Source organism: Amblyomma mixtum, chromosome 5, assembly GCF_055824585.1.
Source record: "Amblyomma mixtum isolate Tamu chromosome 5, ASM5582458v1, whole genome shotgun sequence".
NCBI lineage: Eukaryota > Metazoa > Arthropoda > Arachnida > Ixodida > Ixodidae > Amblyomma > Amblyomma mixtum.
Window position 1 is genome coordinate 34,057,823 of NC_143016.1, and position 17,570 is coordinate 34,075,392.

General features: G+C 46.1%; 1 protein-coding gene across 1 annotated transcript in view; it reads left to right on the forward strand.

Annotated features, from left to right (window-relative positions):
- The first annotated feature begins 296 nt into the window (after positions 1 to 296).
- The window catches only part of LOC149341706 (integrin alpha-9-like), a 47,850-nt gene continuing 30,576 nt past the window's right edge, over positions 297 to 17,570 (forward strand). Inside the window, exons 1-9 of the mRNA XM_089546691.1 lie at positions 297 to 317; positions 2,781 to 3,160; positions 8,428 to 8,561; positions 8,814 to 8,920; positions 12,837 to 12,972; positions 14,596 to 14,666; positions 15,867 to 15,912; positions 16,050 to 16,133; positions 17,240 to 17,328. Of these exons, the coding sequence (XP_089402817.1) occupies positions 297 to 317; positions 2,781 to 3,160; positions 8,428 to 8,561; positions 8,814 to 8,920; positions 12,837 to 12,972; positions 14,596 to 14,666; positions 15,867 to 15,912; positions 16,050 to 16,133; positions 17,240 to 17,328 (1,068 nt within the window). The remainder of the gene's footprint in view (positions 318 to 2,780; positions 3,161 to 8,427; positions 8,562 to 8,813; positions 8,921 to 12,836; positions 12,973 to 14,595; positions 14,667 to 15,866; positions 15,913 to 16,049; positions 16,134 to 17,239; positions 17,329 to 17,570) is intronic.

Sequence of the window (17,570 nt, forward strand, 5' to 3'; positions counted from 1 at the left end):
AGCGTCATTGTGGCGTGAAAGTCTAAAGCACGCTTTTGAAAGCTGTTTGAGTTCGCTTTCCCACATTGCATATTTCCAAAATGGCGTCGCTACGCGTAGTACTGTCGCCGAAATCACGTTAACCTCTCGTTAACATCATCAAACAACTTAACGAGGCTTCGAAAGCGCGATTTTCACCTTCGGTATCACAAAGCACAATACCGACTCATAAAATTCAAATTCTGGGCTCATGTTCGATGTTGATCGCGCTCAATTTCGCACTTTAATAATGCACCTTAAAAAAAAAAAAAGAGGGTATGTTAATCGAGCTCAATCAGGTATACATACGAGGGGGTACCCAAAAGAAACTGGACTAAATTTTTTGGTCGGCAAAGCTTCTGTGGTACCACGTTTTGCCACTAGGAGCGCATAGAACGAACATTCCAGAGTCAGTAAGCCGAGTGCCGTCGTTGAAGGAGGTCAGACTAGTTTAGGCAGAGCTTTAGAGTGACGACTGTTTTGTGTGAATGTCGTTTTTGCAATGGCTGATTTTCGTGAACAGCGTGCGCCGGTGAAATTCTGATTTTTGCTCGGAAAAAGTTGAATGGAAACTCTTGAAATATTAAGAAAGACGTACAAGGACGATGCTATGGGGACAACTCAAGTGTTCCTGAATCGAATCCTGAATCAAAGCAACAATCATGCCAATGGAAAACTTCAAATTCACCTCGCCTCAAGAAAGCTCGTCAGGTGAAACCAAACCTCAAAACAATGCTGATTTGTTTTTTCGACGTGAGAGGAGTCGTCCATTGAGAATTTGTTCCGCAGGGTCAGACAGTTAGGCGTATTCGCCAACTGCAGCCTGTACAGCCACATGGCTTGAAACCACGGTGAATTGATCACGGTGACTGAAGATTGTCACAACGGCTTACCTAAAAGGTATAATGAATCCTCTTAAACGGCGTTATATGCCACTAAGCATCACGATTTGCGACCTAAAAGGTAAAGAATGGAAAAAAAATGAAATTAAAAAAACATTAAAATTACAGTACAGAGAGCGGAGTCGAACGGCCGACCTTCCATACGAAACACGTGCCTCTAATCCACTGCGCCATAGCGGCGATGTCGAGCCGTCGTTCTGAATGAATATTTATAACCAGCCTTAATGTGGCTGCTACCTGCCGGTGGGCGGCGCTGTCATCGCTGGCTGTACCGGCTGCATTTGGCGAACACGCGACAGTTAGCCAGGTTTTCTACTTGGATGTTTTGAAAAGATTGGGCAACAGTGTGCGGTAGAAGCGGCCAGATTTGTGGCTGTCGGGTGACTGGTTTTTCCATCATGGCAATGCCCCTGCTCACACAGCCCTGCCTCTATGACAATTTTGGACCAAAAATGGCATGACCCCTATTCCTCAAATCTCATACTCTCCCGACCTTGCCCCGTGCTACTTTCTTTGTTTCCTAGAATGAAAAAATAGGTGAATGGAAAGCGTTTCGCTGATGTTGCTGAGGTGAAGAAAAAAACGACGGAGGCACTGTCAAGCATAACAAAAGATGAATTTAAACAATGTTATGAAAAATAGAATGAAAGATTTGACAAGCGTATCATTGCAAGTGGGGAATACTTTGAAGCAGATTGAAGGTCTGTGCTTAAAATGTGAACAAATAAGTTCGAACAAAAATAAGCCCGGTTTCTTTTGGGTACCCCCTCGTAATGTCCGACTTATGCAATCCATACGCACATACTGCAGCAACGACTTTGTCATTCTTTTTATTCTGTACAGCACTAAAGAAAGCCACAGGAAAGCAAAGACCGTGTAACGCGAATTAAGCTGGGGTGCGACAGCGCAGAATTTTTCGCAGGCATGTTTCATTTTTGTTTCTCTCGCAAAGTCACACAGCTGGAGGTGAACCTGGACCAGGACTGCAGTGGTGCAGTGAAGTGAACTGCTTCCCAACCATTTTAAGTTTGGTTTTAAGGGGTTAACGCCCCAAAGAAACTCAGGCTCTTGGAGGGCTCCGGATATTTTCGACCACTTGGGGTTCTTTAACGTGTACTGGCATTCCACAGTACACGGGCCTCTAGCCTTTTTCCTCCATCGAAATGCCACCGCCGCGTCCGGGATCGAACCCACGTCTTCCGGGTCAGCAGCCGCACACCACAACCACTCAACCACCGTGGCGCCTGTGAATCCAATTTTCTCGCTTCGCTCAACTTATCGATAATTTGTAATTGATCGAATTATTCTTGCACAGTGCTGTTGTTACAACTTGTAAAACATGCTCTTAACTTGCGAACGCTTCACTTTATAGTCACCGTGTCTTCAATTTTTGTTTCTTTGTTTGCTTGTCTACAGTTTTATTATTTTAAAACACACTCCTGCTGTAATGCTTCGGCGCTGCGGGATACGCTGTAAATAAAATAAATAGAACATAGCGGGCCCGCGAGTTCTTTCAGCGCATCCGCGGAGTGGCGTGGCGTTCGCCGCGCAGTGAACGGCCGCACTGGACGCAGCGCTTCCCTTCCCTGCACACGGCCGGACTGGAAGCAGCGGCGGTGAGCGCTGCACTCAGTCCGGCCGTGTGCAGTCAAGGGAAGCTCCTCAGCCCCCACGGAGGAGGAATTTCCCGCCGTGGCCTCCGCCGCCACCAACCAACTCGCCGGATGCCGGCGGGCGGCGGATGTGTGCCACGCGAATGCACGCTAAGATAATGCATCGAGCCCTTTGGTTCCTTATTGATGAAAGTGCGATATTGTGCAATAAATCTTTATAAAGTATCATCGTCAACCACGGATCCAGTCACGATCGGGAAGCACAGCGGGGTTGCCACTGCCGTCCCTACACGTCGCTGAGATGGTCCTGCTCCGTGGCAGTCGGAGGGAGAGCTGCGCCATATCTGGCTATGCAGCCATGATTCCACCGCCAGGACTGGCAATTAGGGAACGCCGCAGTCCCCAGAACCACCGCCCGGAGCCAACGCTATGTGGCGCCACCATGGCTGGTCTTTTCGCCGCGGCGCAGGCACTGATCGTCCTCGTGCTGCTCATCTGGACGACAGCAGCACCGGGGGTCTCCGCTTACAATCTGGACACTCAGTTTCCCGTGCTACTGAGAGGCCCCTCTGGAAGCCACTTTGGATACTCCGTTGCGCTGCATACGAGCGGAAGGCATGGCATACAGTGAGTACACGCGCTGACGCGGAGCTGTCAGTTTGCTCCATTGTTCTAAGCCTCATGCTACGCAGCAACACCCCCGCCCGCGCCAGAAATACTTTACTGTCAGGTTTATACAACCGCTAACAGAGGAAAGCCGCCCAACACGTGGGACGAGCTCGTGAAAAAGCTCCCTGAAAATTTATTTTGTGGAACAGTTTAACCTCGTTATAACGAAGTTTAAGGGGCTCGGCGATTTTTTTCGTATAATCGTAGGATTACACTGCAACAATCAATATACCCGCTGTTCTGCCCCTGGAAGGCTTGCATATTTTGGTTTTGAAGTTTTTTATATCGTCGAAAATATTCCCCGTTGGTCTTCCATGGCTGCCTTTAACTACGCAATGAGATCAATGCAGAAACTTTAAAAGAAAGAATTTGCTATACATCGGAATGACGGACCATTACCTTCAACATCTCCTTAACAATACGTTACAATACTACACAGTTGCAACACAGTTAAAGCTGATGTCCAAGACTCCTGTACTTGTGTACCCTCGTTGTGTTTCACAGAAGTGGCCACCACAACCAGCATCATTGATTGGAGAAATACATTTACGCACCCTTCGGGAAAATCTGGATCTCGGCAAAGGTGCCTGATTAAAAGCATAAATGCTTTTTCGAGCTCCAAGGTTATATGAAAGGATTAGTACTAGGATAATGGTTGGTCAAGTCAAGTGACCATCAGATTGTCTGCGGGATCGCTATGGGCCTCCTAATTGTGATAAAAAATTTGCTTCAACTGATTACAAAGAACAACATACTTTTCAACGGTACGAGTTGTTGACGCCAGTTAGTGTTGGTAAGAGGGGAGTGAGCAAACAGATGAGTGCACAAAAACAATACTTTTGTTCGACTAGTCTGCTTGCGTGAAGCTTTCTGCCATAACTACTGCACAAAAAAGAAGGCTCCTTCCGCAGCGTTTAGATAAAACGTTAATCTCGGTAAATGATTAGCGAACTTTGACTCCAGTCGACTGTTATTTAAAACTGGCGTTGTAAAAAATATACAAATGACTCATATTAGAGGCTCAATAGCTTCAGGAAAAACTGACAAAACGCACGCATATTTGGAGACGTTAGAAATGAAAAAAAAAAACTTGCGAATTGAAAACAGGCAACTATTTCTACATAAGAACCTCTCTCAGCAAACTATTGACTCCGCCTCCAACTTAGCCTCTAATTTTGTTTCGTTTATTCTGGCTAACTATAATAGAACTGCAACCATAACTTCTATGAACGCCAGCCTTGGTTTACCATCATTTTAATATCTTCGCCGAAAACTTCGTATTTGCCTTCATCATAAAATATTCACAAACATATACCTGCGTAAAGAATTCATTTCTGTCCACAGTACGCCTAACACCGGTATATAATGCTCACAATGCTGGAAATAATTATCTAATTCCGATTTACCTCTGTCACCCATTAAACGTCAGTTGGAAGTCAGCGCTTGTGTGTCCTTGTTCTTCGTCGTGTGTCCTGCTGTTTTGCGCTGGTATTTATACGAGGGTCATCCCAAAAGTAAGGTCTCCAGTTCTTTTATATATCGAAAGAAATATTTATTTTAAGTAATTTACAAATCACTTAAAAGGCAGCCCACTCTTCTACTTTTGCGCATAATCGCCGTTGCAGTCTATGCATTTTTGTAGACGCTGGGGCAGTTTATGTATGCCCATATCATACCAGCTCGCCGCCATGCCGTTGAGGAAGCGTTTGACCGCATCTTTCACTTCGTCACCATTGGTGAAGCGCCTTCCAGCGAGATGTTCTTTTAGCTTTGGAAACCAGTGGTAGTCACTTGATGCCAAGTCCGGACTGTAGGGTGGGAGGCTGATGACGTCCCATCCAAACTGATGCAGGAGAGCGACGGTTTGGCAGGCAACGTGGTGGCGAGCGTGTTCGTGGAGAAGACTCACGCCCTTGCTCAGCATACCCCTTCTGCGATTTCGAATCGCCCGTCTGACTTTCTTAAGGGCCTCACAATATCTGTCCACGTTTACTGTGGTGCCAGGAGCCATGAAGTCTACCAACAATACCCCATTTTGATCCCAAAACACAGTTGCCATGACATTGCCGGCAGACTGTGTTCGGTTGAATTTTCGCGGCATGGGGGAAGAGAAGTACCGCCACTCACGTGATTCTTGTTAGGTCTAAGGTGTGATGTGGAATGTCCAGGTTTCGTCACCCGTGAAAACGGAATCCAAAAAGGTCGCCTTTTTATCTCCATAACGCCGAAGAAATTCGCGGGAGGAGTCAAGGTGTTCCCGTTTATGGTCGTCTGTGAACATTCGCGGAACCCTTCTTGCGCAGACCTTCCGATATTTCAACTTTGCTGTCAAAATTCCATGAATAGTACTTCTAGAAACGCCAGGGACCAAAATGCAGAGTTCGTCGAGTGTGATCCTCTGATCTTGCCGCATCATTTCTTCGGCCTTCGGGACTGTCTCATCAGAAATTGACGGTCTCCCGCTTCTTCCTTCGTCGTGAATTCCAGTGCGACCAGCTGCGAACTCCCTACACTACTTGCGGACGTTTTTGACATCCATGCACGACCCTCCGTACACTTCCCTCAACTGGTGATGAATTTCGATATGTTGAACGCCTTTTGCGTTCAAAAATTGAATAACTGCGCGAATTTCGCACCTGGCGGTAGCGGCAAACGGGATCTTCATTTAAAATGGCTGCCGTGCCAAGACTGACTGTCTCTTTTGCGGTGAGTCATGGCTTGTTTAGAAGACGGGGAACAATGAACACAGTAGCCTGGCGAGCAGCCGCGCAAATAGTTTCCCTGCGGCCGCAGCCATTTGGAGACCTTACTTTTGGGATTACCCTCGTATGTTATGGATCACTAACTAGCCCGCACCCTTACCCTACTGTATTTACCTCTGACATTCGAAGAGTGGAATCACCTTTTTGCACTTCTGGCGGATCGATGACTACCGCTTATTTAAGAATGCATTACCTAACGTTGTATAAATAGTAAATGTTTTTTCTACCATTACACTTATTTTCGTTAGCTACCTGTCGATTTTTGTGTCGTCACATGCCTTCGGCGGCTGGGTATTTTTCAAATAAATGAATAAAAGTGGTGTTGCGTTTCTATTTTTTTCTCTTCTGCAGTTTTTATTTCAACTACAGGAGCTCTTTTCCTGCGTGCATCACTGCTGTAAACTGTATTTTGCCGTTGTTGTTGTTTTTCATGATGACATGCACCATGAAACATGATATGGACGACGAAACACCGATTAGCGACATCTGGATGTCAGCGACTGTCTTTTGTGAATGTTTCTCTTTCTGCCCCTATTTCATTTGCTGCCATGCTTATAGATTAGAGATCCGATTAGGCTTATGAGGCATGCCGTAGTGGAGGCCTACACGGGTAAATTTCAAACTTCTGGTGTTCTTTTTACTGTATCGAAATGTCCGCGCACGGACGTTTTCGGATTTTAGACGCTCTGGCTGTGAATCTGGGTGGAATCGACCTCGCAGACACCGTATTCATCAGCCCAAAGCTGTATGCACTGAGCCACTGACTTTTTCCCGGATCATTCCACCCACTTCCCTTGAGGCACACAGGTTATAGGCACCCAGTGGCGCCGATCAATGCGTTTTTTTTTCTGCGTTTCATAATACGAGGGGGTACCCAAAAGAAACCGGACTTAATTTTTTGGTCGGCAAAGCTTCTGTGGTACCGCGTTTTGCCACTAGGAGCGCATAGAACGAACATTCCAGAGTCAGTAAGCCGAGTGCCATTGTTGAAGGAGGTCAGACTAGTTTAGGCAGAGTTTTATAGTGACGACTGTTTTGTGTGAATGTCGTTTTTGCAATGGCTGATTTTCGTGAACAGCGTGCGCCGGTGAAATTCTGATTTTTGCTCGGGAAAAGTTGAATGGAAACTCTTGAAATATTAAGAAAGACGTACAAGGACGATGCTATGGGGAAAACTCAAGTGTTCCTGAATCGAATCCTGAATCAAAGCAACAATCATGCCAATGGAAAACTTCAAATTCACCTCGCCTCAAGAAAGCTCGTCAGGTGGAACCAAACCTCAAAACAATGCTGATTTGTTTTTTCGACGTGAGAGGAGTCGTCCATTGAGAATTTGTTCCGCAGGGTCAGACAGCTAGCCAGGCTTTCTACTTGGATGTTTTGAAAAGATTGGGCAACACTGTGCAGTGGAAGCGGCCAGATTTGTGGCGGTCGGGTGACTGGTTTTTCCATCATGGCAATGCCCCTGCTCACACAGCCCTGTCTCTAGGACAATTTTGGACCAAAAATGGCATGACCCCTATTCCTCAACCCTCATACTCTCCCGACCTTGCCCCGTGCTACTTTCTTTGTTTCCTAGAATGAAAAAATAGGTGAATGGAAAGCGTTTCGCTGATGTTGATGAGGTGGAGAAAAAAACGACGGAGGCACTGTGAAGCACCACAAAAGATCAATTTAAACAATGTTTTGAAAAATGGAATGAAAGATTCGACAAGCGTATCATTGCAAGTGGGGAATACTTCGAAGGAGATTGAAGGTCGGTGCTTAAAATGTGAACAAATAAGTTCAAACAAAAATAAGTCCGGTTTCTTTTGGGTACCCCCTCGTATAATAGCTTTCCTTTGTAGCGTATGGCTGCGATCGGGTGGATGTCAGTGAGTAATTAGTCCCTTATTACAAATCTACTCCACCTTGGGGGATTCCCCTAAACATTTGACCTATCAGTGCGTTAGCATCATATGCCCTCAAGATATGCCCTCAAGATCTTGAGCAAAAAAAGCGCACAGTTTATGATGTAAACGCGAATTAAACTTTATTTTTCAGGTCTTGGCGCTGCCCCAAGCGCAGCCAAAAACTTTTACAGCCGCAGTTTCTCATAATATTTTTCACGTTTTTTTCCTCCGATCTGTGATAAAGAACACTATGCTTCCAAAAACATGCGGCCTCGCCTTATGATGCGTATTGAGGTGAATACGAATGCCGAAAGGTATTTATTCAAATCCCTATTACAAAATGATGTCATAGTCAAGCGTACAAAGCTTGAATTTTTGGGCGCCTTGGGCGGAATGCTGATTTCGGCAATGGCTGCTCAGAGCGCTCCTTTTCCTGCTCATTTCTTGAAAAGCTATTTCAGTGGAGCATGTAAGTACTCCACGGGCGGCACGTTTTCAAAACCGCGGGAGATGACATCTGTGCGTTTTAATGTACCATTATTTTGTTTTCCTTTTTCCCGACCGTCGCCAGGGCTCTGGTGGGTGCTATCCGGGCAAACTCGACCCTGGCCAAATGGCGAGGCATCTACGAGCCTGGCGTGCTGTTCAGGTGCCCGCTGCTCAAGGAAAACCGGCCCTGCTCCGAGTTGCTTGTGGACGCCACGGGTGAGTGGGCGGCGCTTGCGTAGCAATGCGAATGACAAGAATTTTTTAGAGGGGGAACACAAGTTATCAGTGCCAGTGAGGTTGTTTTGTGCATGTATTTCGGACGGGTTCCTTTGGATTGCGCGCTTATTTTGTTCATGGTTCCTTATTCTGTAGCGACAAATGTCATTTTTCACCGATTAGAAGCATAGCGGCTGCTTTTCGACAGTCCGATTTAGTGCCTAACAACGGACGCATGGCAACTCATTTCAGGCAATGACTACCACGAGGATCCGGTAGCAGATAGGCGCTACGAAGACCTGAAGGACAACATGACATTGGGCCTGTCTCTTGACGTGTCGTACGACGGCAGTGTTGTGGCAAGTATTTGATAAGCGACGTTTTCACCGCCAACAGCGTTCACGAACTATTATTCGCCTCAGTCCATATGTACATAAACGCGGTGAATTGAAACCGGTAGCCGGTACTGGCCGTTGGAAAGCAACGAAGCACTGAACAATCGCTTAAATTTCGGAGCGAAAATCTGTTACATAAGGAGCTCTTCCAGGCCGAAGCGTCATTGAAAGCCGTCCGCCGCACACATGAAAATGAAATATCTGTTGAAGAAACCTTTTTCCACATGATGTAGTTAGCACCAAAAACGAAGACCAAAGTGGAAGATAGACACAACACGAGCGCTTTTCGCAACTAAAACTTTAATGGAAAAACACATGATATATACCCATCCCATGAAACTAAATCAAGAGAAGCACACATGATAACATCAAGAAAATCTTGGGGCGCAATACTTCCGAAGACTGCTCAGTAACATAATAAATGGAACAAAAGCAGGAAACTTCATAGTCACAATCACGAAGAGGAAAAACAAAAAACACAAAATTAAAAAAAATTGGAGCGAAGGGATGGAAATTAGTTCCACGTCTGGTCCAGGTATGCCAATTCTTTTCCTGTGAAAGAAATAAACGGTGCGCTTACGCGTGTATTTCCCTGTCTCGAAATATAAAAAGCCTCCGTGAAGACTCGTTCTTTATGAATTGATTAAATTTCAGCTTGCGCATAAAGGGGATTACATTTTTTCTTACACTTCTTATGTGGCCTACATTCCGGCACACAATCCGGTTTACATTCTTTACATCCCCGGCAATGGTCCATCAAATACGAGGACTTCGACCCAGAGAGCGATTTCTGGTGTTCTTTTAGCCGTACGTTTACACAACGTCCTGTCTGACCTATGTAGGTCTTGCCGCAGGAAACAAGCTGCTCATACATGTATATCACACCAGTTTTGCACGAGATGAACCCCGAAGTATTCTTATGGTATATATGGCATGTCTTGGACTTTTTCTTATTTTTATTTTGTCCTCTCCGGTTCTCTATTATTCTGCTTACTAGGCCGCACACTTTCTTGAGCTTGTTTGGAGCTGAAAAGGTCACCTGTATGCCATAGCGCCTGGCCACGTTGCCAAGATTGGCCACTCGAATGTTGTAACAAATGGCATTGTATTTTCATGTCTACGTTCAGCCCTGGCGAAGTCCTCCACGCACGACATGGCTAATAGCTCTCATGAACAAGTAAATAGAATAAAATCATCAGGCTATCCGGACAGCGCCATTAGTTTTGCAAGTGAAAAACTTATCCGCTGGGTAAAAGGCATTACACCAAAGAAGGCAATGGACGAGAAGGTAAAGAAAAAAAATTACCGACGATTACGTTACTTCCTAATGCGAAATTTGAGCGCAGCAAATAAGCTGTTTCACCTTTTCGATAGATTGAGGCAAAGAAATCGAGCAACACATGTATGCGCTATCACAGAATTTGTTTTTATTTTTCACACGTATTCCTTTAACAAAGACTCCACTAACAGTTCTTGACAGTCATGAAGGAAGCTTTGTGGTCGGAGAAATAGACTGATATATGTTCGACTTGGTACACCAATGCTTGATTCTGAAAGACGAGATCTATACAAGTGCCTCGCGAGGTTGTCACAGCCGTGGGACGCGTTACGAGCGAGAGGAACGGGATGTTCTCCCGCATAAGTGTTAGGAAATTGCTGTTTGTCTTTATGTCAACATTAAAGTCCCCCACTACTAACATCGGTGTGGATCGATGGACGGTTAATGCGAGTTGCAGGAAGTGCACGACGTCTTTCGTGAGTGCGGTAGGGGCGAAGTAGGCAGCTACTACCAGCAAGCCGTTGGGCAACTTTGCGGCGCACAGTTCGCCAACTTCATGTGACGTGCCAAACATTTCGACTGGTATTGCAGAGAGACCTGTGCGCAAGTAGATAGCGACTCCCGCCGCTCTGTTGTGGTCTCTGCGAGCACCACAGCAGTATAGGAAATCTATGATTTCGAGAGGCTCTTCGGGATCCATCCAGGTTTCAGCAAAGCAAAGCACAGAGGAATGGCGCAGAATGTGATCGTGGTGTACGTCCTTGGCATGTGCGGCAAGGGAACGTACGTTAAGAATGTGGTTGTGAATGATGAATCAAGTGCTGCCAGCGAATGACGCGTCCATTGGCTGTCTGCGTGTGTTACTGATGTGTGGTTAACATGTTAAGCTTCGCCTGTAAGAGTGGAACGCGACAGCGTCTTGCAACGCTGCCAGGGAGTCCACAGAACGCCATCGCCAATTCGGCTGTACGCCTTGCTGGACGGTAAATTTATTTTTTGAGGAAAGGAAATGTATCTCTCTCTCTCGCATATCTGGGTGGACACCTGCACCTCGCCGTAAGGGAAAGGGGGAAGATGGGAGCGAACGAAGACGCCGTATTAGCTAGACGCGCCTTTGTTCATTCCAAACCATTCAGCTGGCATTACGGAGTGGCTAGCGTGCTCGTATCGCACTCCGGAGACCCTGGTTCGATTCCCCAACTCGACCAATTTTGTTCTCGGTTTTATTGATTTATGCGGTCTAACTAGAAAGGTTAATTAGGCTATTTCATATTTATATTATTGTATTTCTATCCATCGTGTTCTGTCATTAACCTGTCAATTGTTGGAACTGTCTAGGATGTTCGACACAACGTATATGAAACGAGCAACGTCTTACTGAGTGGGGGTGGGAGAATCTGTCCTCGCTTCGGCGAGCGCGGCTTCGGCCGCTTCTTTTTGAGCAGCGTCCGCTCCGGCGGACGCAGTTGTTGCTGCGACGCGCGTCTTTTCTTTCCTTTTTCTCTTTCCTCTGATCTTTTAACTCTCCTCTATCTGCACGTGGCAGCGGTGGTGGCTTGGCTCGAGCCAGTAGCAGGCCCGTGCAATTTCCTCTTCATCCTTCTCTCAGTCACAACAACAACAACAACACTTACTGAGTGGGGAAGTGCGTGGTGGTGGAGGGAACGCGGCTTCGTACTTATCTGTTTTTTTCAGCAGCGTCTCCTTCCGCGGACGCTGTTGTCGCTGCGGCGCGCGTCTTTCTTTTCTTTTCTTCTGACCTCTTCATTCTCCTCTATATTAATTAGGCTAATTGATTAATTAAGCAACTAACTAAACTCAGTCCAACTTAGTTGCAGAATCACTATACGATCCCTTTGATTGGTTGCATGGTTACTAGCCAAAGTACAATTGGCCCCATTTGAAATTCGCGCACTGTGACGTCACGAGCATTTCGACCAATTGAAAAGCGTGACATTGGGGGCGGAGCTGGTTACGAGGCCGACGCCGACGCCGACGCCGACGACGACGCGAAACCCAGGAACGGACGCCAAAGAGCTGCGCTCTAAAAAAAGGTGGTAATACCTTACAAGCATCACCTTTCGCACATTCTTGGCAACGTGTTTTTTTTGTTTGTGTTTTTGGTTTTTGCTCTTCGTGATTATGACCATGAATTTTCCTGCTTTTTCTATATTTTTACGTTACTCAGGACTCTGCAGATATATCGTGAACTAATATTTTCTTGATGTTATCATGTATGTTTCTTTTGATTTACTTTTACGAGATAGGTATATATCATGCGTTTTTCCATTAAAGTTTTAGTTGCGAAAAAGCGCTCGTGTTGTGTCTTTCTTCAACCTTAAGCCTCGTTTCTGGCGTTAACTACGTAATGAGTAAGACTCAACTCGCCCAACTTTTCACCTTACTACCTCTTTTTTTCTCCTTCTTGATACATGCATATTAAATGAGCAGCTCGATACTTTTGATCGATCTTACATCAGGCGCAGTTTGTCGTTTGCTTCCGGTTACGCTTGCTGCCATGACACATATCGAAGGTGAGAGAAGCGTTAACGTGGGGCCATGCGCACGAAACACGCCCGTTCTTTTTTTCTTCTTTTGCAGGTCTGTGCACCTTTGTGGAAAAACCAACTATGGTACAACCAGGGAGGGTACCGCGGTTACCTGTCTAACGGTGCTTGCTATGTGCTTGACCAGAGCCTGAAGCGACCCAAGAAGCTCGTTCCTCTAGTCAATGCAGGTGCGTATACATTTTCCGTTGTGCAAACTACAATGATCCCAAATTGTATTTCCTGCTAGAAGGCAGCGCCGTTCGAGCTACCAGGTTCGTAGATGTCCAACGAAGGATCACTTCATAAATTCAAAAAAAAAAAAACCCGAACCAGCCTGCTTGGTGAGAAAGTCGTGCAGATACCTGAAATCATGCGCGAAACGTCGCTTCGTTCTCAATACGGAGCCTTGAGACATTCCCTTCATATAAACTCTGTGTTTAGAAGTTAGAGGTGTTGAAACCGCCGCTTGTCGGCATAGCACTGAATATGAAAAGAAGTAAGAATGAAAAGGGAACTTGTTGAGTGATGATGCTCGCGTGATAATTGGCCCTTCCTACGTTGGCAGATATCTGTACAGATAAGAACAAGTAAACAAAGGTGCAGCCTTAAGTTGCACTTAGCCAGCAGTGCTGCTAAGTATGCTTAGTGCTTCAACGTAGAATTATCCTGTTTAGCTCGCGGGAAAACTATTTTTTTTTTTTTTGGTGCCAGTAACAACCATAGTGTCCATAGCATGGTTGTCATATGGCTGCTTTACTTACTACGAGCCAGCGCCCCTGTTTTTCCATGCTTCTTCGACATCAATACGATGGCTTCTTTGTACAAGTATGCATACTTTCCGCAGCAACATTTGGTGCCTTGGTCTCACTAATGACCGCCGTTTGAATGCCCATGATGGCTTGAATTTTGCGTGAGCAAGTCACGCCGACGCTTCGCGCCTTGTTCCAGTAACCTTGGACCCTTGAACGAGCCCGTCGCCCCTTTGGCGAGGCGTAGCTTCTTTGTAGCCAGGTGACGTCTGGGCGTCCGGTGCCTTATAGCTTTAGTACGCCTGCTTTCTGCGCCGAATGCACATGCCAGCATTCTGTATACACTATGGTGAGTCACGTATTCCTCCATTCTGAGAACTCTCCCGTCCACTGGCTGCACCAGTGCACGATTGCGTGCTGGCTGCGAATGCATATGGCCCAAATCGCGCATATTTGTGTATGTGCGTGCGTGCCAACGACAGTTGTTTTTCGGTTTTAACCTATTCGTCATGCCTTCCGACCTCAATAATGTTAACACCCGTTGCCAGGCGCACTGTACTTGTTGAGTCAGCATGGAGCAATCCTAAAATAACCAATAACAGTTCAAATAATAAAATAATAACTAAAATAATTGCATTTGAAAAGAAAGGCATCTTGATGAAGCACTTTGGGAACATTAGAACAAAATGGAGAGAAAATATCACTTGATTTGAATGGTTCTTTGTCATCTGTTATTCTCTCATATCTTCGCCATTTTCCTGTTTTCGACATGCCATTAGTTTCTTAGTTAACAGACAAAATTGAGGAAGAGCTCAACAGTTTGGTTTGCATATTCTTGAAGAGATGAACTATCGGCTCACTATGCAAGGGCGCAGCAGTGTGAGTGAATAAAGGATAAGGAAATACGCCGTAAGTGCACTCAGCTGTGTACTTGTAATAGTGCACACGGTGCAGCGCATGCGTAAGCGTTCGGATATTACTGCGAACGGAGTGGTGTATAGCGTCGGCGTGACTTGTGTCTCAGACGACCAGGCAAACAAAAACCAAAGTGTACGTCCACAGGCCACCAGATCGCGAACAACAGTTACCACTACGCCACGGCAGAGATGGGGTTCTCGGCAGCCTTCACTGAGGTGAGCGGACGGGGCACGTTCCTCACTCATCCCGCTTCTATTCTGCAATTCACTATACTCCGTTTTCACTACAGAGCTTGTGTGCCTCTGTCTCACCATGTACAACGCACGTCGCTCTCTGTGTCTGTTTAATTTTCGCCAACTCGCTACAGTACCTGACTGCTCAATAGACTATTGCTGTATGTATTCTAATCCGTCAGCTTACCATACATTGGTCGCAGAGCACTTCTTAAAACCCGCTGCGCGTTACATACCTGCTTGTAGAGGAAATGTGGCGAATGTCCCAATCTTCCTGCCTCCTTTGTAAAGCTAGTACACCTCATGTACATTGCTGTTCGTCTTTAAATGGAAATATTTTTTCTGTGTCGCTGTTTCTGCTGCTGCCGTCTTTACTGACAACGTTCTGTCTAAATCTCAGCCATTACAGAGACGCAGATAGAGGTTTATTTGGAAAGAAATTCAGAGAGGTCGTACTGGTACGCACTAGTACAGTTACTAGTGCTTGTTGGTCAGCCGCGTATTTATTTTTCTGAATTTCCCGAGCGCGCTAGCAGCTGGTCCCGTATGTGGTGTTTTCCACGTTTGTAGTTGCTTTTGAATCTTGTTTCTTTATCTCTGGGTACCAAGCATCCGCACCAGCTACCCGTCTTGCGCTTTATATCCGTGCTCTTCTCTTGTGTGGGAAAGCTGACAGCAGTTAATTAATTGTAATAGACTCTTGGTCTGTTACAATTAAAGGGTCAGTTGTAACAACTGACTCTCCAGGCCCAGGTGCCTCGAGAGTCAGTTTAGCGTTGGGAGCCAACACACATGGACTACCTGTGTCCGTCCATGGTGCTCTAGCACTCACGAGCTATACGCTCGTATTACGCACGTAACTTCTTCGAAGTATTTCTTCGGACTGAGTTCAAAATCAGATATCCACATACAGACGTTCGACAGTTAGCACTCATGAGACATTCGCCCAGCTTTATTCATAGTATCCTTTCTTAACACAATGGGGCGCAGTCAGGGAGTGTCGACGTGAAGAAAAATGCAGATGAGACACATTAACAAAAGGATGCTATATGACGTATGAACATTCAGGCTGCTTTGCGAATACACGCGTAACTGTAAGGGGGAAGAGCTATTGAGATTATAAGCCCGTCCTGCAGCATCATTCTATTTTTACAATTTACAACATATATTCTCTTTTCACAGGATGGCAGGCTGGTTCTTGGGGTACCTGGCTTTAACGACTGGGAAGGTGCGTCACTCCGTTGATTCTGGAACTTCTGAAAAAAAAAAAGAAGCAGGAAGAAAAGCGCTACACGACACATTTACTTTCGCCATGAGAATTTGATGTGTGTCTCTCTTGCGGCGGGCTCTTATTTTTTCCGGCAGGTTCCGTAACACGCTACAACCAGAGACAGAAACTTGCGAGCCACCGCATGCTTCTGGGCAGGGAGGAGCAAGATGCGTACAAAGGTATGTCCGGTTAAGAAAAAATCTTGTTTCCGCACAACACAGGCCCCTGATTCCACTGCTGACCAACTGCTCGTGTATCGTACTGGTGGGTCTGCTTCGCGTTAAAAGACAAGCTTTCGAGACATGATTTCGAACAATTCGTATACATATACAGCTACATATACAACTACATATACAACTACAACTACATACAACTACATATACAACAACTACATACAACTACTACAACAACATACAACAACTACATATACATATACATATACATATACATATACATATACATATACATATACATATACATATACAACGAAGCACAGCCCAAGTGAAGAACCGCAACGCCGGAGACCCGTGGCAATGCCATACTTCCACCAGATCTCCCACCGCCTTAAAAAAGTGGCCATGAAATGTGATGTCCCGGTGGTCTTCACGGCGCCCAAAAAGCTTTCGGGCATGTGCAATATGGTACAGGGAAGTGGCAAAAAGAATGAGTGCCGCACTAAGCACGTAGACAGGTTCGTTCCCTGCAAAACTGGGGTGGTGTACAAAATACCCCTCACACGTGGGAATTGTTACATAGGGCAAACAGCACGTTGCCTGAATGTCAGACTTCAAGAGCATCGCGCCGCTGTTCAATCATTGGCGGGGGGCGGGGAACTGGCAAAACATTGTCGCCATTGTAGTAACTGCACGCCTAGGTTCCGCGACACAATTGTCTTGAAAAAATTGACGACCCAGCTTAGCAGGGAAATTTTCGAAGCCTACTGCATAAAAAAAGAAAATGACCGTTGCATCAGGTCCACTTCCGTATCTTTATCCAAGAAAGAATTTAACTATCTAGATGCTAACTTATGCCACGCGCGCCCACGTGCCTGTGTTATTTGATGGTATCGGCTGTTCATCAGGTGTGATTACGATTCCTGTATAAATGTGGTTTTCCTGTAGTAAACTTTAGTTGAAGTTCCGCGTCTTGTCCTGTGCTTTCCTCTCTTCATCCCTCGTCGTTTTGCGCGGTTGCAATATGCACTCCATTGTATACATATACGCCTGCTTTTCGTCAAGTGACACGCGCAGCGTCGCAAATGCAGCTGTTGTCTTTCCTTACACAGGCTACTCAGTCACGACAGGAAGATTATTGCGTGGGCGCGAGCTGATCATCGCTGCTGGTTCGCCGCGAGGAAACGACTACAAGGGTCAGGTGAGCGGAAACGGCACGGGCTGAGAAGGGGCAGCCATGCACGCATGAATGTGTGTTGGTTGTTTACAGTGAGGGAGAAGACTCGTGCCATTTTCGATTGGTTTAGAGACTCTACCCGTCTTCCTTCCCCGGCTTTCGCGTAGACGCCCGTGCCGCGTAAAGCCGTCCGTCTACCTTGGGCCTTGTGCTACCTTCGCCGTCGTCGGGTAGAATGCGCGCTCAATCATGATAACGTTCACACA